General features: G+C 43.3%; 1 protein-coding gene across 2 annotated transcripts; it reads right to left on the bottom strand.

Moving 5' to 3' along the window:
* Positions 1-279: 279 nt before the first annotated feature.
* On the bottom strand, positions 280-22,788 carry pla2r1 (phospholipase A2 receptor 1). 2 transcript variants are annotated; one of them, XM_088295392.1, is made up of 30 exons: positions 22,505-22,788; positions 21,033-21,413; positions 20,786-20,959; positions 19,835-19,999; positions 19,381-19,494; positions 18,256-18,405; positions 17,306-17,494; positions 17,072-17,235; positions 16,644-16,757; positions 16,099-16,211; positions 15,838-16,007; positions 14,987-15,198; positions 14,759-14,904; positions 14,468-14,552; positions 13,038-13,173; positions 12,928-12,963; positions 11,918-12,078; positions 11,594-11,658; positions 11,128-11,231; positions 10,920-11,056; positions 9,581-9,698; positions 8,812-8,951; positions 8,246-8,387; positions 7,010-7,245; positions 6,481-6,655; positions 5,945-6,079; positions 5,186-5,308; positions 3,701-3,877; positions 2,729-2,764; positions 280-2,213 (listed from the first exon to the last, which is right to left on the bottom strand). In XM_088295392.1, the coding sequence occupies exons 1-30, from the start codon at positions 22,653-22,655 to the stop codon at positions 1,999-2,001; spliced, it is 4,464 nt and encodes a 1,487-aa protein (XP_088151518.1). In that variant the 5' UTR covers positions 22,656-22,788; the 3' UTR covers positions 280-1,998. The 2 variants fall into 2 exon arrangements, with proteins under 2 accessions (XP_088151518.1, XP_088151519.1); XM_088295393.1 differs by having other exon boundaries at positions 2,065-2,213; positions 2,673-2,764.
* Between the last annotated feature and the right edge of the window lie 402 nt (positions 22,789-23,190).

The raw sequence follows: 23,190 nt of genomic DNA, 5'->3' as shown, positions 1-23,190 counted from the left end.
ACATTTGGTGCTTATCAGCTCATGCACAGTGATGTCCTTTTCATTTTGAAAAATGCAGCGGCTGCGGTTTTACTCCTTCAATGTAACTATGAATTATTAATTACATCCGGCTGTCGGACTCTCTCTTCAGACTGACAATAGCTGCCCTTTGCCGTCGAATTTTTCGAATGATTTGCGAATGTTCACCTCTGTTAAGTTCAATAAAACAATGTTTTTGCTTCATCATTTGACCTGAAAACAGCATTCATGTATCATTTTATCACCCAAAACTGGCTCGCGTGTTGGACCAACATGAATTTATTGGGATATACACAATACGCAAATGACACATCATAACTTGCTTTGTAACAAATAACACATCATTTTATATGGAAAGCCGTTTCTTTGAGCATTTATTGGAAGTCCTTGACATCCAGTTTAAGGTCTACCTCCGAGTCTCTGTCCGTACACACATGCGCGCGCACACATTTAGGTGCTACGGGTCCAGGTGGCTACTCGTGTGTGACACGTCTAATATTTGTGCAGCACGGTAGTAGTACACACTCGTAGGCCAAGTGGAAATAACATTACTAGTCGTGTCCTGAATTGGCTTAATAGTAAGTGACAAAGAGTTTAAGTCGGCTGTCAAGGAAATGGAATGAATGCTTGGAATCAACGACCTTCCATAACCTTCGAAGATTTGAGGTTTGACAGCTTCCAACACACAAAAACCAAGCATGTATTTACACGTAGTATTAGTAATACTGACAACACATCGGTATTCCAAGTGCACTTCCAACCACATTCATTGGACTGGATGTAATTCAAACGTACTACTGACAAAAGTACATGCAAAACATTTGACAACAATTAACGATACGTTTGCATTTGCCAGGCATCAATTTTCCCTTGAGTCACGTCAACTCGTGAAAAACAATTCCCCATGAGTTGGAATTTGTCACTTGGGAGAGCATTAAACTGAAGATGTGAAAGTGCGGATTTCGACACTCTGGTGTTGTTTTCCTACAGCCTGTGGAAAGTCATTTGAGCGTTATTTCCATATTGTTGATATCCTGTCTAGGACGCTTTGTTCTGACTAGAAAGGTGGAAAGGTGCTATACTAGCGAAAGTCCATTGAACAAAGACAATTCAGCACACTGGTCGTGTGGGAGATGCGACTGGTTCGAAATTGCGTGCATGATGATGTTCAAATGAGTTGTTGCTTCACCTCCATGTCATTTCTTTTGCCGATGCTTTGCCGGATTTTCGCTTTTGTCGAATGTCAGTGATTTTTCCAATTGCCATTGTAGGAAACACTGATTTTCGTTTTTCTGATGTGGGCTTTGAACGTCTCATGGGCCGACAAGAGCGTTTGAGACGCTGAGTGGAAGAGAGACGGTGATGTATTTTGGAGGTTGAAGAATCAAAAGATTCTTAAAAAGACAACACCGTGGCTCTTTATGTCTCAGAGTTGCAACAGTAGTGATGGGAAAGTGAAGCTTCAAATTTGCTTCATGAACCACTTGTTGCATTTTTGAGTCCTGTAGGTTGAAATGAAGGTTTTAAAAAAAAAAGGCAAGTCAGTGTGCTTTCATCCCAATGTTGAACAGAGAGCGCCATCTGCTGGAGTCCAAAATACCACAACTGATTCATGAAGCAGATTTGAAGCTTCATTTACCCATCGCTATGCAACAGTGGAACAACTCGTTAAACAATGGTCATACTAATAATGGTTTTCCCTCTACTGGAAGACATTTTTGCTAACTTTGGCATACTAGGGAGGACAACTACATGTTACCAGCGAGTCAAGCTCGTGCGCTAATTGTTACTTTAAAAGTAAGAAAAGTTACTTTTTAGACACAGTCATCCTACTCATGTGCTGAATTCTTTTACTAGTGAGTACATGGCCCGATAGAAGAAATGCTCAAATGATTTTCTTGCATGTCTTTCGGATACTGAATGAAACATTTTTTGCTCAATAGTGTTCGGAAGCAATGTGGCATTGTCAGTCTTTGACCGTTATCCTGAGTGATCTTCCAGCTCTGCGATCAGCACGTTACCATCCGACTCTGTAGCTTGGGAGCCGGTTTGTCGGTAATAGGCGCTACCGAGTGCGGGGAGACCCCGAAAATGGGCAGCATTTCTCCTGTAAACAAAGCACAGCGCTCCTGCCAGCAGAGCAAAGATCAACACGGCCACCAGCACAGCGGCAAGGATGACGCCGTGATGGAATCCTGAAACGCAAAGTACATAATCGTTGGTTAAAAATAGAAAATATGTCAGCCATTTGCTCCATTTGAGTGCAATAGGCCATCAAATTCCACTTTCAATCACGATGTATGACACGAAATTGCTTCCTTGACCCCAAATCAATATAAATGGTCAAAGTAAAATAAATAATAATTATAGTATTAAGCGCTGATTCTAGAATTGAAACCATTTTAACCCAATTGTTTGATTGGATCCATGAAACAAATAATTAGAAATATTGTTTTCGTGAGTTTTAATTGGCCCAAAGTGGCCGCAATATAACCAAAGGTTACGATTCCATTTATTATGCACAACAAATTTCAAGAGTTGAATTTGTGAAAACACAAGACAATAATCGGAAGTGTCATTCCAGGCAGCAAAGAGCGTTCACAGGCACCACATCAAAACAAGAGCAACGAAAAATTAAAAAATAAAAAACTCACAGAAGGCAAGTGTATAAGCCACTAAAGAGTTGAAGTTCAATTCAAGTCCACTTTACCATTGAATGGTTCCACTTCCACCTCGGCAGTTACATCTGCAAAAGTGCACACATAGTCAGTGAGGTTCTTTTCTTTTTTTTTGTTTTTTGAAAACTATCACTTAAACAACAAACTTTTGTCTTCTCATTGACTCTGCCATCGAGCATGTGAGAGCCTTTCGGCAGTGTGAATGAGAGCACTTCAGTTGTGAGTGTGAGAGCGTTTTAGTACCCTATGAGAGTGGGAAAAAAGAAAATCAGTAATTTGTTTCGTTGGTGAGTGTGAGAGAGTTTCAGTCGTGTGTATCAGCAAAAAAAAATCCGAATGATGTGAGAGAGAATTTCATTTAGGTTGGGACAGTGTTCCTGAAGTGTGTTTGAAAAAATAAGAGTGAGTGTGAGAGAGTTTGCCAGTCAGTCGTACGTGTGAGGATGTTTCATTAGGTGTGCGAGTGAAAACAATTCAGAAGCGTCTTTGTGACACCGTTTAAGGAGTGAATGTGCGTAGGAGGGCGTGTGTGGTATAATAATAATAATAATAATAATATTCCCTTTATTAGTCCCACAATGGGGAAATTCGAGATGTTATGTGTGAGTGGATAATAAATCTGCAGTGAGCGCGAGAGCATATTAATAGCATGTAAGCGTGTTTTATTGCGTGAGTGCAAGTGAAAAAATGGGAGTATGATGAGAGTGTTTCTGTATTGCCAACAAGTCTTTCAAAAGAGCGATTCAGGAGTATGTGTGAGAGCGTTTAAGTAGAATGACAGTGTTTCTGTTTGTGTGAGTGAAAAAAAATCTGAAGTCCAAGTGAGAGCCTCTTTATCGCGAGTGAGAGTGTTTCTGTAGTGTGTGTGTGTGTGTGAGAGAGTTGATGCATTGTGTAAAAGTGTGTTTCATTCTGATGCGTGAGAGTGTTCCAGTCGTTTGAAATTGGAACATTTGTGTCGTGACCGGGAGAGGTCAAGCTGGAATTGGCTCTCCCGAGATCACCTGAGCTCGTTTTGCAGACGAAGCCGCGCCGCTCGCCGCACCCTGACAAGCGCCACACTCCGTCCACCGCTCGGGTGGTGGCGCAGGTGTCGGCGGTCAGCAACTTGAAATCTGGAGCTTTGTTGGGCCAGCTCATGTAGTCCAAAGGTGACCCGTCCACCCAAGCCATCGAATCCGCTAGAAGCAAAAGACGTCTTTTATTGTCATGTCATTTCAAAACATACACTTTGTGTAGTCTTTGCTCAGGAAAAGGATATTTGCTTGCGTTTCAAATTGTATTCATTTGTTTGGGAGAAATCAGTGAATGATCCGAATCCGAACCGGAATGCCCTTTATTGTCAGATTGGAGCGCTCCGCTCGCCAGTGCAATATAACAAATCGTTTCATTAAATATATCAATGAAATCAATTCAAGATTAAAAAAAATGAAATCAATCATTTTATATCAATAATTAAAGTGCAATAAAACAAATCGTTTTATTAACTTATTTATTTATCTAATTTATATATTTGTCTGTATTATTGTTGTATTGCACTGGAGAGGGGAGCCCTCTAATCTCGTTGCACACTTGAGTACAATGACAATAAAGGGATTTCTATTTCTATTCTAAATATGTCAATGACATTAATTGAAGATTAAATCATTAAATCAATAAAAAAATCTAACAAAAATGCTCGCTAAACTAAACGAGTAGAATCTTATAATGTCACGACTAGTGGGAACATGGAGTTGTCCTACGAGTTTGTCAAGGTTGCCCTACATACTAGTTGTCATATAAAACAAAAATAAATCAATACATTTTGCGATTCTCCGTGATTTCCAACTTCTACGGAGTTGTCCTATTAGTATGCCAAAGTTGTCCTGCGTGCTCGTTGTGTCCAGAAATGTCATTCTCGTAAGACGCAGTTGTTCTCCTCATCATTGTAGCGTATCGTCGCTGTCCTGTGAAAAACACTCGTCCATTTTTTTCAGATTTTTCATTTTGATGTTAATCAGCTTCCACGACATTAATGTGAATATCTTTTACGTTTTTTTCCCCCAGGATAGCAACGATATGGAATAGTAAAAAGTGATGAGAAAATTGCTTCATGAACCAATTGTCCTATTTTTGAGTCCTCTAGATGGCACTATTGCTTTAAAATGGCAAGTCAGTGTGCAATTCAGCCCAACGTTGAACAGAGAGCGCCATCTACTGGAGTCCAAAAATACAACAACTGGTTCATGAAGCAGATTGGAAGCTTCATTTATTTACCCATCACGAATACGAAGCCAATTCAGTGCACGAGAAGAAAGACGAGGCCACGAGACGAACAACTGTGTCCGAAATGTTTTCCACTACTCTCGGATATTTGTTCCTTGTGAGGCAAACTACGAGTGGCCATTGTGGCACTACTGGTAGTTTCAAAGAGGCTCATAGTAGTCTTTGTGAGATGTCTACCAGCTACTAGTGTAGTCGTAAGAGTAGTTCACTAGGCAGACGCTCACTGTCAACGTTGAAGTAAAGCCCCAACCACAAGTTCTGGTGAAGGAACCCTGAAGACCAGAGCTGCTCCAGAACAAAGCGGTTCTCAACCTCATTCTCGATGGACAGCACATCTGAAGTGTTGACTGCGGAACAAAAAAAAAGTGATCTGCGTTTTGTGAAATAGCAACATTACATTTTTTTTCTGCACTCATACACACTACTCATAAAAAGTTAGAGATAAAAAAAAAACTTTGGGCTTTCGGGTGAAATTTACAGATTTACTTAAAATTCCTTTGAAGGTTAAATCACATTTAAAAATAAATAAATAAAAATACCCGGCACTTTTTGTAAACATTGGCTCAATTATGCTTGGAACTCGTGCACTTCAGCTCAACAGTACCACTTTTGTCCTGTAGGGGGAGGTCCAACATTTTAAGGCTTACATTTTAAGCACATTGGATCAGCTAATGCTTCAACTCTTTCTTGGGAGAAAGCAACATAACAACAAAGACAACATTCGTCCTCTCAGAAACATTTGCAATAAGATAATGAACTAATGAGAGACGTAAAAAAATGAAAAACAAAAGAAAAACATACAAAGGCACTAAACCAGTTCAAATGTGTTGATACATGTGGGAGGAGTAAAACTATTTGAAATGTTTTTTTTTATTTTTGACTTGGTCTCTCTGTATTGCAATTTTCAACAATACCCCCTGTGACATTTTTGTCACATCCCTGCGACTCTAAGCGTAAGAAAATAGATGGCGTTGCGCTCGTACCTTTGCGTCTGCAGTGCTCTCGTGCCTCCTCAAAAGTCAGTCTCTGCACCAGAGGCTCAAAGTTGTAACAGCCACGTCCAAATTTCACCCAGGTTGAGGGGCACACAGCCTCATAGGAGACAAAGGGCTTATTCCCTGCAAGGGAGAGCGCAAACATTGAGTCAAAGATGAATTGGGTTCATGGGAATTAACAGGAATGTATGGAAAGAAACGGACAAAAGAAAGTGGAAAGGTTTCGATCTTGAGTGAGAACCTGATCTTGCCGTTCAGCTTACAAATAACTCTCATGCTTTTTGAACCACGATTTGGCCTGCGTGTGCATTTAGGACAAAATGTTTCTATTTCTATTTGAAGACCATGCCGATACCAATTCCTCGTTAATTGCCACGATTCACATGGTAAAGTTTCCAAATGTGAAGGTTTTTCCACAAAATGATCCGCCGCTTTGCAACTGAAGTTGCGTACCTCGCCCACATGAAAAGCCGCAAAGAGATGCAACCAAATCTGAATCCATGTTTGGAGTGTTGATATTTTACTTGGCGGAGGAATGTGACACAAGGCTCCCGATAAAAGAGTTTCACAGTCAGCTCGCCGCCATCCGCCATTCACGTCCATGTACACGCATTCTCCGCTCTCAAAGTCATCTTGGTCCGAGTCCCAGTGTGTGTACACGGTATCGCCGCCGTCCGACCACTGGTAGTTGATGCCGCTCTGCGAACAAAGCGTTACGAACGCCACATTCAGACTGGGATGGAACATCGCACCCGATTACTCGCAAAACGTGAGCTACCAATTTACGACCTAAATTTGCTCCACCATCATTATTGGCAAAAAAAACAAAACAAACAAACTCTGGCAACAAAAGTGAGCAGACCCCCACATGAAAGTGTCCAATTAGAATTTTTTTTTTTTTATGTCAAAAGAAGTTGATTGCTAAATATTTAGTTTTAAAGAGATGTTGCTTTCAAAGTTGACTGACTTGCAGGTTTGCAACGTGACTTCTAAAATTGCATGCGTGAGCAAGTGGAATGCATTTGAAATTGGATTTCCTAAGAAGTGGCTTACGTCTTGGCTGTAGAGTCCAATCCAGTGCGGGAGTCCCAAGCGATTGACAAGTACCGTCAGGAAAGCCTGGTGGTAGGCGTCGGTGATGCTCGCCAGGTCCGAATGGGCGTCAATGCACATATGCATGGCGTCATACCAGCTCATGTTGCCGGAAACCACCTTGTAACTGCGACTTTTGTACTCAATGCTGTCGGGGAGCGGGTGGCGAGACGAGTACGTGGGGGCTTTCGACGGATCTAAAACAAGAAAAGGGAACACTGGTAATTGCAAACAAGACCTCGGCGGGAACAGTAAATAGCATTTATGTTCAAGAACAAAATGATATTGCATTTTAGAATTAGAATTAGAAATCCCTTTATTGTCATTGTACTCAAGTGTGCAACGAGATTAGAGAGCTCCCCTCTCCAGTGCAATACAACAATAATACAGACAAATATATCAATTAGATAAATAAATAAGAGAGTTTAGTACTGAATAGTGTATGTAAAAACACATCACAATGCTGTTCTGCAAGGTAAGGGCGTTTCTTTTAACATCCAAAAAAGAAAATGCACTCAATAGTGACCAGACAAGCACAATTGAATCAACACAAATGTGAAAGAGCCGCATTCCAAAAAAAAGAAAAAACTGCTGAGAAAATCATTTTCACTTTTGACTTGAATGACGACTTTGCCCATTTTGTGGAATTGCAATCAATCAGATAAAGTGCACTTTTCATATAATCTGCACTCGTGTGGCCTTTCCGACTCTAAGGTGCACAAAAAAAAACAAAAAACACCAGGCTATAAGCGGCAGTTTTCTATGTTGAAAAAAAAAAAAGAGTTGTCCAGAACAATTTTGTACTGTGAATGCACATCAACAGATTGTGAAAACAGTGCCTTTCAACACACCAACAACTTTGCTACTTAAAACAGAGCAGACCCAAGAGAAAAAAGAAGATTTATTTAGCGTATTTTCTGAACTATAGAGCGCCCCTAGTGGTGAAAGAAAATTCCACAGAAAAGAGCTGCAAGCTTCAAAATGGAACCAAAAAAAAGTATAGTCGGGAAAATACGGTAATCCTAATTTGAACAATTTTGTGTCTTATTTTGTGATTGACGGGCAAGGCCGAATGGATTCATGGCGTTTCAATCCATTTCAACGGGCACATGAAAGTCGTAAGTCAAGGTAGCGCCGACATTCCAGATTCATGCGAGCGAATTGGATTTCATGACTTAGATTGAAAATTGTAAATACCTTGAGCTTTTTGACAAACGAAGCCATACGAAGCCCGGCCGCACTCCTCGTCGTACCACTTCCCGGTCAGGTGGACGTTGTGGTTGTTGGACAGCACGATGCACAGAGGCTCGTCCGCCAAGCCGCCAAGCAAGTCATCCTCCTGCGGTTCCATGGCAGCAGACATCAGTCGACGTCTGCGCATTTCTTATACAAAGCACACCAACGGCCTCTTTGCCTTACTTTCAGCCCTCTTCCAAAGGATTCCCGCTGAATCCTTTCAATGTATCGGAAAGCAAAGATGCGACCCGAACCCTCACCATTTGGCCCGTCTTCTTTTCCTCCAAGTGATTTCATAGCATCGTCTCCCATTTTTTCTAAAGTGCGTTTTCATAAGATTGAAGTCTTTCCATGAGTTGAAAACCATTTCAAATCAAAGTGCTTTCCACCGAAAAGGAACAATTCCCCGCCGATTCGCTGTATTCATTTCCCAATGAATCGGTCTCAAAGTCATCAAAATGCAAAAGTCAAACTGGCTGACTGGCGTTCGGGTCGGCACGTCATGCTTTCTCTTCACGGGAGCTTACATTGAGGTCGCTCTCGGGTTCGACGGGAGACCAGTTGGTGTAGCCGATTGGTCTCCCATTCGTCCATTTCATGGTGTCTTGATTCCAGAGACCAATCCACACGCCGACAGCGATTCCTTGAAGCAGCATGGTGATGTACGCTGCATGGCAAAGACACACAGAGACATGAAAGAAGCAATCGAAAAATGAAAAATGACTCATTTCAACATCGTCAAAGACAACACCCACCCAAACTCGCACCTGTTGGACCTGATGCCCTCTGGCAGGCGCATCAAATCGAGGACCAATAGACTGAGAAAGAGTTTCTTTCCGAGAGCCATCTCCATTCTAAACTCTCACACACACACGAGACCACCCGCACCTTGCAGAACAGCAACGTGATGTGTTTTTATATATCCTAACTATTCTCTTATTTATATATTTATGGGAATTATTGTTGTATTGCACCGGAGAGGGGAGCCCTCTAATCTCGTTGCACACTTGAGTACAATGACAATAAAGGCATTTCTGATTCTGATTTGTGGCAGCGGAATGTTCGAGTTTGTCTCCAATTTTATTCGGACTTGATAAAGTCATGAAAATAGTTTAGCATGACGCATTCATTCCTTTTGTTTTGACTTTTCCTAAAGTTCAATTTAATGACGTGACTACTACGAAGCATCTTATCAGAGAGTTTTTTGTCATTAGAACACACATTGTGACATTTTGGGGGGGGACTGAAAGGATTCATGGCATTATTCGTCATTTCAATCACGTCAAGTCAATCTACCTTGTTCAATCTCATTTTCGATGGCCACGAGGGAGCCTTGGAATGAGGAGCAGATGGAGCGGGCGTCCGTCCAGCTTTTTCCCTCCTTTGGAGTGTCGGGAAGGTGAAGCAGGAGACACTGCAACATGCACACAAAGGCAAATGTTGCTTTGGAGCCATGAAGAAGCAAACCAAGGAACAAGGAGACCTTTGCACTCACTTGCAGTTAATTCACGACTCAATTCATGCGGAACCTGCCTTCTGCGTTCATTCTGTTACGAAAGCAACTGCAGAGTTGGCTTAATTAAAAATTATTATATATAATTAAAAAAATCTCTAATCTCGTTGCACACTTGAGTACAATGACAATAAAGGGATTTCTAATTCTAATTCTAATTAGTCAACGACAGCGAGCATTCATGAAACTTGGATACAAAATGTACCCAAAGTGTTTGCTTCATTATTGACACTTGAAGAATACAAACGTGTTTTTCCTTGATTTATTTCAGTTTACTCTAGCGACTGTGAAATCCCTCATGGCGAAATTCAACTCAATCGCAGAGAACCACAACCAATGAAGACATCCTGCAGCTTTGGAGCAACGCTGGGTTTTGCCGTTTCATTTTTTTTTCCACTTTACACGACAATTAATAATGACGGTCAGACTAATCTCTGAAGCTAGGAAATTTAAAAAAAAAAAATGTAAAAACTCTACTGAACTATTGATAACTGATGAATTTAATGGAGCGCTTCTAATTCTTTTCCGCTACGCCCCGAGCAAGAAGTTGAGAAGCACTGATTTTATGTCACCGCTATGAAAAGAAAATCATAATTTGGAGCTATCGGCATGTCGATTTTTGTCAAGAACTAATCAATCAATAAATTCAGTCGGGACTCACAGATCCTGTAAAGTGAATTCATAGAATTGCTTCGCATTCGAAATGTTTGAAGGCAAATGGTGAAATTGTGCAATTGTGTTTTCGTTTCAGAAAATGGGAAGACAAGCCCCAAATTTGTTCTTGCGGGCCCACTCTCCGAAACATGGCATTTGCGGAATATGAATTAAGCAGCCGTCTCAGGGGGGCGGCCATTTTGTCACTTTGGGCCGAGCCGCCGACCAATCATGGCTCAGCTTGACAAAACAGGTCCTGACGTGAGCCCCGAGCGACCGTGATGTCATTTTCGGTCGACAAGTGACAAAATGGAGATGGATTAAAAACGTGCGCATTTTACCACCAACGCGATACTGATCCGAATGCCATGCGTCCCCCAGTGAAGGCGCATTTAATTGCAAAGATTTTTGGGAGGTTGACTTCCCCTTCATATGTGATTTTTGAGTTCCCACAACGCCGGCGTCTACCTTGTGTCCAAAGTAGAGCCATTTCTCCGGGCAGCCTCCGATGTAATGCGGCTCCCTCGGAGTCTCCGCCACAGAAACGGTCTTTCGCTTACAAACATACCCGTAAAGATTGCTGCATTTCTTGGCCGCCCACTTGCCTGCGTCGCACAAGAACACGACACACACGTCACACACGCACACGTCGCACTCGTGGCAGCCGTGTGATTACCGCTCGATGAGGACATGGTGACACACGAGCCATTTTTGGGAACGGTGCGGCCGTCACTCTCTTGTGCCCAGTTGTGAAAGTTGACCTCCGTCTTGTCACTCCACCTTTCGACACAACTCAATATTAGGAACCCATCTCAAGTGCTCGATTTTACAAAGCCATCAGGGCGTTCATACGTCCGGTCCATGCGGAAACGCAAAATAGCTCCGTTGGGAGAGCGTTAGACTGAAGATCTAAAGGCCCGTGGTTCGAACCCAGGTTTTGGCACCAACACCCTCGTGAGGAGACGCCGAACAGATCATGGATGGATGGGTACTCACACGGCACTTCGATTGTCATAGTGAGATGAATCAAGGAGAGACCAAATTATACGTCCCGTTTGCTTTCCGTGTCCCTCCGATATCATTGGGAAACGACGCGGAAGCAATCGGAAGCCGCCTAAAGACACACACGTGCACACACACACCTGACCTCCCCTCCACGCCGCTCGACGGAAAGACCGATCCACCAGTCCGTGGGGCCGAGGGAGAGCTGCGGAGAGGCACAATCGACAGCCATGCGGCTCAATTTAAATCGCTTTCTTTGTGACGATCAAAATGTTTGCAAACATTCTACTTAAGCAGAACGCGTTTACAAAAGAAAAAAAGACGCGTCAAAGTCATCATTCAAAATTTAAACTAGAAATTCTAACTGCAACGAGCATTTTTTTTGGGAACGACTGCATTTTGGTCTCTCTCGTAGCCTTGGCGTGTATGGAACTCTGCCATCCGAAAAATGTGAAGAAACGAACCCGCCGCAAGCGCTCCTTCACAAAGTTCAGCTCCTCCCGGGAATGAACGGACAGCAGGTACGCTCCCATCATCTGACAGGCAAGAGAGACGGCGTCCCAGTTGAAGGGCTGCTTGGCCACCAGGTACTCAGCTCCGTGGTAAAACAGCCACGGCTCGCTCTCTGTCGGAGAGGCACGTGTCAGGATACCGTACTCGCAAACGTTTCGGGAATTGTGCGGCGCTGGCTGGAAATGGAAGCGAAAATGCACCTTTGATCTACAAGGTTCTACAGCAAGTCGATTTCTAGAGCGCATTTCCCAACAGCTGAAACTGTCACAAAGCGCCTTCCATACGGTGTCACATAAAAATAGCGGGAAATTAGAACACAAATGAAAAGACAAACAATAGATACCAGAAGAACAGCCACAGTCTCAGGTTGAGGCGAAAGCTAAAGAATAAAAATGTCTTCAAATGAGCTTTAAAAGCGGACTGAGGGGGGCGGGGCTTGCCTCACATGTCCTCTCATCGGGAAGGACTGGCAACAGAAAAAGCCACGCTTAGTCTTCCGGCGGCCCAACACAAGTATCATAAAACGGCAGCCGGTGAAGAGAGGCCAACATTGGGGTGGTGGGATCCGTCTTCCGAGCGACGAGCCGCAGCATTTTGGAGCAACTGGAGACGTTTGATGGAGGACCGGCTGACTCCAAAGTCAAGTCGCATGACGGTCATAGAGCCGACACGGAACGAATGCGTGTGTGACTGTTTCGAAAGAAAAGGCTTTCTTCACTTTCGCCGGCTGCCGAAGATGAAAGAAACGAGATCCAACAACAGCATTGATTTGACGATCTTATTTCCAATCGTAATGGAAATCACGGTGGCTACGGCGATATAATCGCTAAATCTGAACCGTTGAAGTGAACTCAGATATTCGACGGTTGCAAAAAGGGAGAACTCTGTGCTACTGAATTGTGGAGATGGAGCGTCGAGCTGTTTTTTAAAAATTTGCATACAAAAAACAAAAGACACTTACGCTCAGTGTACCAGTAGGGTGTTTTCGGTTGCTCTCCTGCAACGCGAATCCATTTTGGTCAATCATTGAATTCCACTTTTGATGACTGTCTTTTGGGCAACGACTTTTACCTCTGGCCAGCTTACAGATCCACTCGTGTTTGCTTTCACACGGCCGCGGCACGAGGCTGTCGGACACGTGACTGTACACGGCGCAGTCCCTCCTGTCGTCCTCGTCGTTTTTATCCTCGACGAAGGAGCTCGTCACCTGCATGATAAAAAAAAAAAAAACAAAAACGATCAAATGACATTTGCAGGCAGAAATGGCAAGCAAGCCGTTTGAGCATTTATTCGATATTCTTGATCTCCATCTTCTTTTTGAGCTCACCTGTCCAAAAAGTAGAATGTCTTCCTCGTCACATTTTTTCACTGCTGAATGACTTTTCGGCACATTACTGGCCCAACTTTGGCACACTAGTAAGACAAGTACGTGCAACTCGTGTGCAACTTTTGCTGTGACTTGGTAGCGTCCGAGAGGCGACGATTATTTGACACACGCCGATTAATTGGGCATTGTGGTTTTACCAGTGGCGGGCCGTCAAGGCCCAACATAATCAAGAAAGAAAAAGCGATCATATTCTTCACGTTGATGTCATATTATAGCCTAGTGTTGAATTTTGAGGTGAGAGTTTTACATCCAATCAGAATTCAGATGGCTCGTGTTGCCGGGCAGATTTCACGATACACTATTCTTCAGAGGCCTCCAGATGCAATCGTGCCGGCTTCTGTTCTCTGTGAGCAAAGGGGCTTTTACAGTTGATAGACAGTCGCGAGAGCCAATCAGATCACGAGGTGATGACAGTTGAAGTTACGTTGAAGGTGATGAACGCATCTTGTGATTGGATACTCACCCGCGAGGGGGCGGGGCCATGTGGAATCAACGCAACCGAAAGTCATCACTGGCGACCGTTGGAAAATCTAAAATATATGCTTCCTTTTTTAAACCACAATCGCCAAAAGTGTGGATTTAATTGCAGATCAGCTTGCGACGCCGTTTTCAAGAGCAGAGAAGCGAGGTCATCCAACACGCAGTCGTGTGTAAGTGTCTTTCTGTTTATTATTTCTCCAGCCGTGGAGTCATAAATGACGTTATTATGAGGGGGATTTATTGAAGTCGGACTTCACCAAAGGCCCAGGTGGGACATGCGCGGCCCGCCCCTGAGTTTTACTGGTGCGCCACGGTAGTTTGCTCGTAACGTTCAACGATGCGCAAGTCGTCATTGTCCGACGGTGCAGAATTGCCTCGCTGGAAAGGAAAATGAGCACACGACTCGATCGACCTTGAGCTGGAAAAGAAGAATATCCGAGAAATGCTCAAACGGCGTTCCATAAGCCGCATCATGTCGAGAGACGTTTCAAATACGCCGCTCGCCCCAAAGCCAAAGATAGGAGACAAGAGTTTGTCGTCAAGGTAAAACATTTTCCAAACTGTCCTATTTTGCAATGCACTTTGGACAGCTTGGGTGAAGTTCATTTTGGAGGATGTTCAAAGGGGCACTTACAGGAGAACCGTCAGACCATTCCCAAGCTCCCGGATGTTCGGGATCTCTTTTATTCAAGCCAGTCCACAGCCAGCGAGCGTCTGTTCTAAAAAAAGACCAGCGCAAAATTGAGGATGCGTCCACCGTGCCAGATTCTTCTCACATTGGCCACAAACTAAAATGGATTTGGTCATTATTGCTGCATGTAGCCTGTCCATAAAAATGTGCACGTGTGCGTGCACAAGCCAAATTCACTTGCATTTAAACGTCTCGATGCTATTACGCATGTTGCAATTTGGAGGCTGTACCAACCCTTCAAACATGCTACTGAGGAGTTGCTTGACAAAAAGCTGCTCCTCATGGTGGCGCAAACTGGCCAGCTGAGCTCCGAGAGCCTGACAAAAGTAATCTGCTTCCGCCCACGAACGTTTCATGAGCACCTTTTCGTCATGGAACACCTAAAAGAACAACATTCCTTGTAGGCGGGGCCCGCAGCAATCCTTTTTTTTTTTGGACAAAGAAGAAGGTTAATGCTCATACTTTAAAACAGGAGAGGAGACCAGCCTGAGAATCCCATCCTGGAGGACAAGCGCTGAAGGCGTCAATGTGGGCCTCAGGTGACGGCTCAAGCGGCGGGTAGCCGCTGATGCTCTGCTTACACACGGACAAGGCCTTGTGGGAATTGCAGTCTTTCACCTCCCAGTGGCCCAGAGCAGACCCGCCTGACATCGCAACGCATCCGCTGGCGCTGACTAAATTGGGGAAAAGGAAAGCGGGGAAGTTGTTTTGCAATCCAATTTTATTCCGAGGACGCTGGAGCTGAAACAAAGCGCTTTCATAGAATTTTGCAAATAATCAGAAGAAAAATGAAAACACATATGCTTGCGTGGCTTTTCCTCCGGGTGCGCCGCTAAGTTAATTGAACACTCTAATTTGTGAGCGTGAGCGCGGATGCTTGTCGGTTTTTGTGCCCTGCGATTGGCTGGCAACCCGTTGAGCGTGTGAGCCCGCCTACAGTCCGAAAGCAGCCGGGATAGGCTCCGGCACCCGAGCGGAACACATAATGGATGGATGCAAAATGGAGACATTTGACAGGAAACAAAAGAATCAAATCCAAACTTAATCCGTCAAAGACATTTGGAGGCGCAAAAGTTTTCAATTTCCAAACTCCAAAAAGCTTGGCCGTTGACCGCGGGACGGACTGATTTATGCAGGTCAACAACAACGAAAGAGCTCCTTTTGCAATCCTCAACCCATCCATGTCGAGAGATGTCAAACGAAGGCAAACCAGGGTTGAACTTTGAAACGCAGAAAGACGAATGACACAATCAAGCAATCTCGCCCTCCCACAAATCAGTTCCGACGTGGCGACGTTGCGCCGTTCCGTCTACCTGGCTGGTGTTTGTTCCAATTGGTGAAGGTGAGCGGCAGAGCGGAGCCATTGTGACGAAGCCATCGGTATTCGCCCTTTTCCCCGGAGTCTTTCAGGCCGATCCAATAAGACATGCCGTCATTGGCCCCGTTCGCACTCAGCAAACTGTTGACAAACGCTTGCTCGAACCTTTCGGACGGACGGGAAAAAAAAAACATTGCGAGAACAACCGAAAGCATCTTTGAAATGAATGCAATGCAATCCAATCTTAATGGCGCACCTGTTTTCCAGCGTAAGGAGAGGCGCATTGCAGTAATAACCGTTCTGTGCGTCGTGATGCGTCTGCTCATGCCTGGTGATGGTGTAACAAGAATGACCGTGACGCTTCCAGCCCTGAAACAGTCACAAATAGACACTCAATTAGTCTTTTTAAATTTGCCCCTTGGGTCTCCAGTGCCTTTGAACACGGCAACAACTTTGCTAATTAAAAACGAGCAGACGCAAGAGAGAAAAAAAAAAGAATGATTTGACGTATGTTCTGAACTCTAGAGCGCCCCTAGTGGTGAAAGAAAAGCCGCATGGTTCAAAATCAAGGAGAAAGGTTGCGGCTTGTAGTTTGGAATAAAACACACAAAACCTCAAACACAAACTTCAGTTTATGTTGTGCAATGCAGAAATGTCATCGCTTCTGCAGCATTTCACTTCACCTCGTCAGCATTTACGCCGCGCATGCACGCACGATTGCAACAGAAATGGCATTCGTTCGTTCCGGCACGCAAGAGCCGGAAATGTTTTCCATATTGAAATGCGTGGATTCGATTTGACCTGAGGGCAGCCTTCATCCCAAGTTTGGAGTTGATGAAGCCGTGTCTGACGTTTCGCCTTTCTGCACACGGCCGGATGTTGCTCATCACATGAAACCAAAACCCAGGCAGCTTCCTGTGAAAACATTAATTGTGGAATCATTTACAATTCATTGAGTGCACCGACAAGATAAAAAAAAAAAACTCTTGTGTGACATGTGAAAGGAGTTAATACTTGTTGAAGGTTTGACAAATCAAAAACTTGAAACAATCTTGCACACTTATTTGGAGAGCCGTGGAACAAAAGGGAGGCTTCCTCAAAGTGATTGTAGACAATCGTCTCCCAATGGACGCCATTGATATCAATTCATTCATTCAGTATTTTTTTTTTCCCCAAGAATTGAATTCTAGTCGGATGAAATGAGTTTTTTTTTTTTTTTTTCTGCCCACCTTTCTGTCTGCTTTGGCACAGAATGTTGCGCCAGTCAAGTTGTGCGGAGGGTGATACTGGTGCCACATTGTAAGAGTCACCGGTGAGCCATCAGACCACTCGACAGTCGCAGACGACGCTTGTTTCCGGAGACCGATCCACATGGCTGAAGCGTGGCCAGAATCTGCACAACGGAGCATTTGGACAGAGAATTTGCAGAAGAGAATCTGACGTTCCCGCAGTGCAGATCTTACAGTTTGCCAGAAGGCCGTGCAGCATCTCCACATGGGAGAGCGAGTGAACGCTGGTGAGGTTGGCATTGCGAGAGAGGCACGCCTGAGAAGACGCCTCCCAGCTTGCCGCCTGCGCCGAGATCTGGTAGCAGAAACCGTTGTGAGGCAGCCAGCCGTCATCACACACCGTATGGACGTACTGCCAGCGCTCTGGACAGGAGGACAAAGAGAGCCCAAATCAGAAGGCAACACTCGGGGATTTGCAAAGACAAGAAGAAGAAGAACCTCTTTGGAACTAATTGGACCCTTTGCAACCAATGAAAACTTTTTTTTTTCAAGTTCATTGCCATCTACTCCATCTTCGGTTCCATTCTAGAGTCAACAACTCAAATGTTGTCATTCCTTGTTTTGTTTTTTTTACTATTTTCGGGGGGAAAAGGGAGCAATTTCAAATATTATTCATAGTTTCTAAAACAGGTGTTGCAGTATTGCAGTGGTCCAAATTTAAATTGTGATCTGAGAATAATTAGCATTCAAATCATCCATTTGCTGATTTATTTTTCTTTCTTTGGAGTGTGTGTGTGTGTGTGTTGGGGGGGGGGGGGGCAGATGGGTCTTGGTTGGGGCTGTCCTTCCTGACTTGCTGAATAAATCATCTATTTGCTCTTTGCCCAGGCCAAATGTCCAATCTAAAAATGATTTCAAATACAATTACATTCATTCTAAGAAATTATTCTGTTAAAACCGTCACAAAAAATTGCAGTGGAAAAAATGTGATTCATCGCAATTAATTACAGAATTCTTTCATTATTTCTAATCCTTTTAAAAAAAATGAATCACTTATATATATATATATATTTATTTTTGATTAGATTTTTTTTCATTCCTCGCGTAGTCCACAGAGAAGAGGTGTGACCCCAACTTCTTCTTCAGACCGATACAAAGAGGATTCCGATGGTGTTGTTTCTCACCGAGTGGCTCGGCTCTCTGCGTATTATTGGGCGTCTTCTTGCAGATGTACGGCAGAGCAGACTCGCAGGAAAGACTCTGCCAGACTCCGTCAGGGCCGGAGTTGTACACTCCACACTGTCTGTTGTCCTCGAGAGGGCGAGCCGGCAGCGCTGATGGAAACGAGGCCATAACACGTGTGTTATTTTGCAGCAAAATTGGTTTTCTTATGAGCCACATTTCTCCAACAATTCAAACCAATCCCACTTGATCATATTCACCTCATTCAGGACATCTGCGGATATATTTTCCACATTCTTGAACCTTTCCAACAATGTCATTTTTCCCTGAAAATCATTCCCTTTGAAATGAATGGAGCCGCATTGCAGATTGAATTCAGATGTCCTGATTTCACATCTTATTGAACCCATTCCAAATTCAAACGCTTCAAATCATTCAGCGCACCTTGGTCATTGTAGTGTTGACGGTACCCAAATTCCCAAATGTCAACGATTCCACACTTTCCATTCCAAAATCAATACAGACCATATTTAGCTGTTCCTTCCTCACTTCCTGACGGATTCAAACCATTTCACCTTGGAAAATAATCCGTTCTTCCTATTTTTCACATTCCTGGAAAAAAATCTCCTCAATTTCACAATAAAATTCCCTCAAATCAAATCTATTTTCCAGATTTACCAACCCGAAATAATATCTGCCTTCAAAATGCTGAGAAAAATATCGGTCCCGTGAATAACTTTAGAATGCTCTCACACAGGAGCGTGTGTACCTAATTTTGTGGCCGGTGAAATGACAAATCAATACTAAAGGATTGTGCTTGAGATGAAATCAAACACTTTGCAATGAATTGAATTGATGAAATGCAAAATGTCAGACTTTGAGATGCAATGTTTGTGAGGAGGACTAATTATGTAAACTTCCTCTCAACGGGGCAAAATGTCTTGCAAACATTTCGGAAATGCAATGAAATAGTTCCGAACAGATGGTGCATTTGGAATGTCTTAAGTTGCAATGGCTGGTTAGGTGGAAAAAAAGTGGAAGGAGTCGAAGAACACAACGGAAATTGCCAGTATTGTGGAATCTCGCGACAAATCTGCACACGAGTCACGGAGACAAAAGAATCCTACCTGAAGTGAAATTCACCAAAGAGAGAGGCGCGTCGTCCGACCACTGCCACCCCCGACCGTCCTTTAAGTGGTTCAGCCCGATCCACGCCATCGTCCCGACACTTTCCAGCCGATCTAACGCAAGAACCACATTTTGCTTGGAATAAAATCAAGCAAAATCTGCTGCCCCCGCGACGGATAATGGATGGATAAAATCAATCATCGGTCTAACGTGATGATTAAATGGGAATGAAAAGATGGAAAGGAGCATTTGAGCAATTCTCATTGGAGGACATTTTCTTAGCCCATCCAAAAAAAAGAAAAAAATGCACAAAATACAGAAACGTGCAAATAAAAGTTGTCCTGAGGAAAAATAATGAGCACACCCTAAAATGTCAAATCTTTCTCTTGTCCCACCAACGCACATATCAAATAGAGGAAATGTCAAAAAAGTTTGGGAAAAGGCATTGCATACCTCTGATGTAGCTGTGCTCTGCCAAACTGGTGATGCTGAGCAGATTTCCTCCCTGAGCCTGACATGTCAGCATCGCTTGACTCCAGGTGAGGATCGTGTACAAGTTGAACTGGTAGCAAGCCCGAAGTTCCTGGTTCGACTCCCAGAAATACTCACAACTGTAATCTAGCAAGAAAAGTTGCTATGAAATAGAACGCTTGGCTTGATCAAAAGCGGTTTTGTTATTCATTCAAAATCCTCCATATCCAGTTTCAGATTCATGTACGGGTAAGACAACTTTGGCATACCAATTGGACACCTACATGACTCGTGAAGCAAAAAAAAAAAAAAATGAGACGTGACATTTTTCCAGCATCGCACATTCACAATAAAAGGCAAAGCGGAAACAAAAATCGGCAAATAAACTGCAAGATCTTCCCGTGCGGATGATGCCATCGGCCGCCATGACCCCACCAAAAATTGTGCCGCACAGTCAGGGAGGTGCTATGAAGATGATCTAACGAGTCCCACAATTGGTTTCTTCAATGATGTCGTTTAGGGCTGCACGATATTGGAAAAAACTGACATTGGCATTTTTGGGGGAGGTTGCGATAAATATTGCGATATTGAAACTAGAACAATTTTCACCAGATGACTCAAATAGCTCTGTTGGGAAGAATTTGGTTAACTCACCAGGACATCATTGGATTCATTTAATAATTCAAATATTTAACGTTGTATTTCCCACTTCAATGTAAACAGCATTGAAACCAAAAAAATAAATAAATAAAAGAGGAAATGAAATAATTGTATGCGTGAGCATCCGCCGGAGTCATGTTGTCCAGTGCTCGTATTGACGCAATTGTTCTACTGAATAAAAGGAAATACGAGTACCAGAACCTGAAGCTGGATATCGATGATGCAAGAGAGAATAATACTCCGGCGGTTTGTTCCGCAGGCGTAAACATTTACCGTGCACCGGACAGAAGCCCCATTTTTCAGCCTCATCATATCGAGTGGTGGTGGAGCACCACGGAAGATGATCTTCGCGGCCTTCGGTGGTGCACTCCGAATACCATTTGTTGTTGTATTTAAAGGGCAATGCGCACGGCATGCCGTGCGCATTGCCCAACAAAGTGTGGATATCTGCAAACGCACCGTATGGAAGAAATCAAGCGACAAAAAGTCTCATTTGTGCTCACTTTTTTTTTTTTTTTACCTTCATATGGATTGGAGCAGGGCCCTTCCCGCGGCGTGTTGTACCTTTTCCACTCGTGATAAGTGGCTCGTTTAACCACGACTAAATTACCAGCAACGCCCACCTTCCACCGGGACGCCCCGTACAACATATTTCCTCTGCAGCGCCACCAAAGGACCGGAAGGTCCATGTCGCACCGGAATGTTCCGAGCGGCTGCGCGGGGTCCGACATGTTCAGGCCCAGGCACGTGCTGGTGCCGGCGTTGAAGAGACGATGGTGGGAGACCCACTTCCACAGCATGCGGCGCGTGGGACGACGACAGTCCCGCAGGACCAGGTCCGATTGTTCCACGGTGACGCAGCGCTGAAGAAGGTTGCTCTCCAGGATGAAAAGACCCTTTCCTGCACCGAAGAAGGTGGACAAACCACAGATGACTTTTGCACCAAAATGCATTTCAGATTGGGGATTTTATTTTTGTGGCATAACTAAAAGACCGACAATAATAATAGGCATAAAAATAATGAATATCTCACTGAACCTTTTTACTTTTCTTACTTTTACCAAGGTATTTTCGTCATGTACCGCTACTTTACATTTTGCCATTTCTGACTAATATAAAATACATTTTATAATACAAACAAAGCAGAACAATTCAACTTTATCTATATAGAAGAGTAACAAAGAACTTTAAATATAACATAAAAATAAAGACAGTGAAAGCAGAAAATTAAAACAATTAAAAATACAAACACACAAACAGGAGACAACAGAAAAGTGTCAGTCTCACGTTGGAGCCCATCCCAGCAATCTTCGGGCAGTAGGCGGGGACACCCTGAACGGGTTGCCAGCCAATCGCAGGGCACACATAGACGAACAACCATCCGCGCTCACACTCACACCGAGGGGCAAGTTAGAGTGTGGACATGTATAATATAAGAAAAGAAAATGATTACAGTATTTTTAAATTAACTTAGGTGATTTAAGGCAAGAATATGTTCCTGTGAAATGATTAAATGAAAGTGCAGTGCTTTTTTTTCTTCTCGTTCCAACTATGTCAACTCAAGCACAGTATAAGCACCTTTTTAACAAATAGAAATACAATACAAACATGAAAATGTAAAAAAAAAGATGTCATGTTAAATACATTCGACATACAAATATATTTTTCAAAGAATAGTAAGAATTTTAGAATTTTAAAATGAACTAAAACCATCTCTCTTGAACTAATCACATAAAATGACAGTATTTTTTTTTTGTTTAGTTTTACTTATGTAAAATATTTGAATCAGTGCCGCGACTTTTACCAGAGTATTTTTATACAAGTATCGGCACTTGTACTCGAGTACAGCATGTGAGTACTTGGCCACCTTTTGATCGGACGTCAATCACGTGTCACGTCACTCGATCGTGAGCCACAAAGCTTACAATTATTTACGACGCTCACGTTTGCTTTTTGTTTTTTCCCCAACCGAGGCCACGAATGTTACTTAACTGTAAAACTCAGCGAGCTCTCCGTGCTTTAGAATCTCCCCGTCGTCATCTTCCTCCTGGGCGGAACACGCACAAGTTTTCAGCAACAAGAAAGTGACACAAAAAGTCGTCACCACGTCCACGGCCATGAAACGGAACAACCGGGAGAACATTTCGGCGGCGGCTTGCAAGGTCCAATATGGCGAAACATTCGGAGACGACACTTCTGGGGGGGGCAAACTGGGAACTCGTTGTTCGTCGTCGATTTTTTCCCCCCACTCACTCGCGTCTCGCACCAAAAGTTCAGCGGAGGACTTTGGAGAGTTTCAATGGGGGGCTGTGACGTCACGTCCGACCCAGAAAACCAAAGAAAAAAAAACAATTGAATGGATAAATTGATGGATGGATGGGTCGATCGATCGATCGATGGATAGAGGTGCTGTCAAGTGATTACGTTTTTCAACTAATCACAAAAAAAAAAATCAGCATTAATTGCGATTCATCACATTTTCCAACTAGAATTTTTTTAGGTGAAGCTTAATTGCAACAGATACTTGAATAATAGCTTGTAATTCATGTCAAAACCATCATATCTGGAGTATATTTCATTTCAAGAGTCTTCTAATTGTTTTCTTTGATTCTTGAATAGGATTTAAAGAGAGACATGTTTACGGGCATTTTTCTTCCAAACAATTCTCAAAACTTATG

The sequence above is a fragment of the Idiotropiscis lumnitzeri genome, chromosome 5 (assembly GCF_059441095.1).
Source record: "Idiotropiscis lumnitzeri isolate Australia: NSW breed Sydney's pygmy pipehorse chromosome 5, RoL_Ilum_1.0, whole genome shotgun sequence".
NCBI classification, from domain to species: Eukaryota; Metazoa; Chordata; class Actinopteri; order Syngnathiformes; family Syngnathidae; genus Idiotropiscis; species Idiotropiscis lumnitzeri.
Note: the sequence above shows the minus strand (reverse complement) of the source record. Positions and strands in the feature narration are given on the sequence as shown.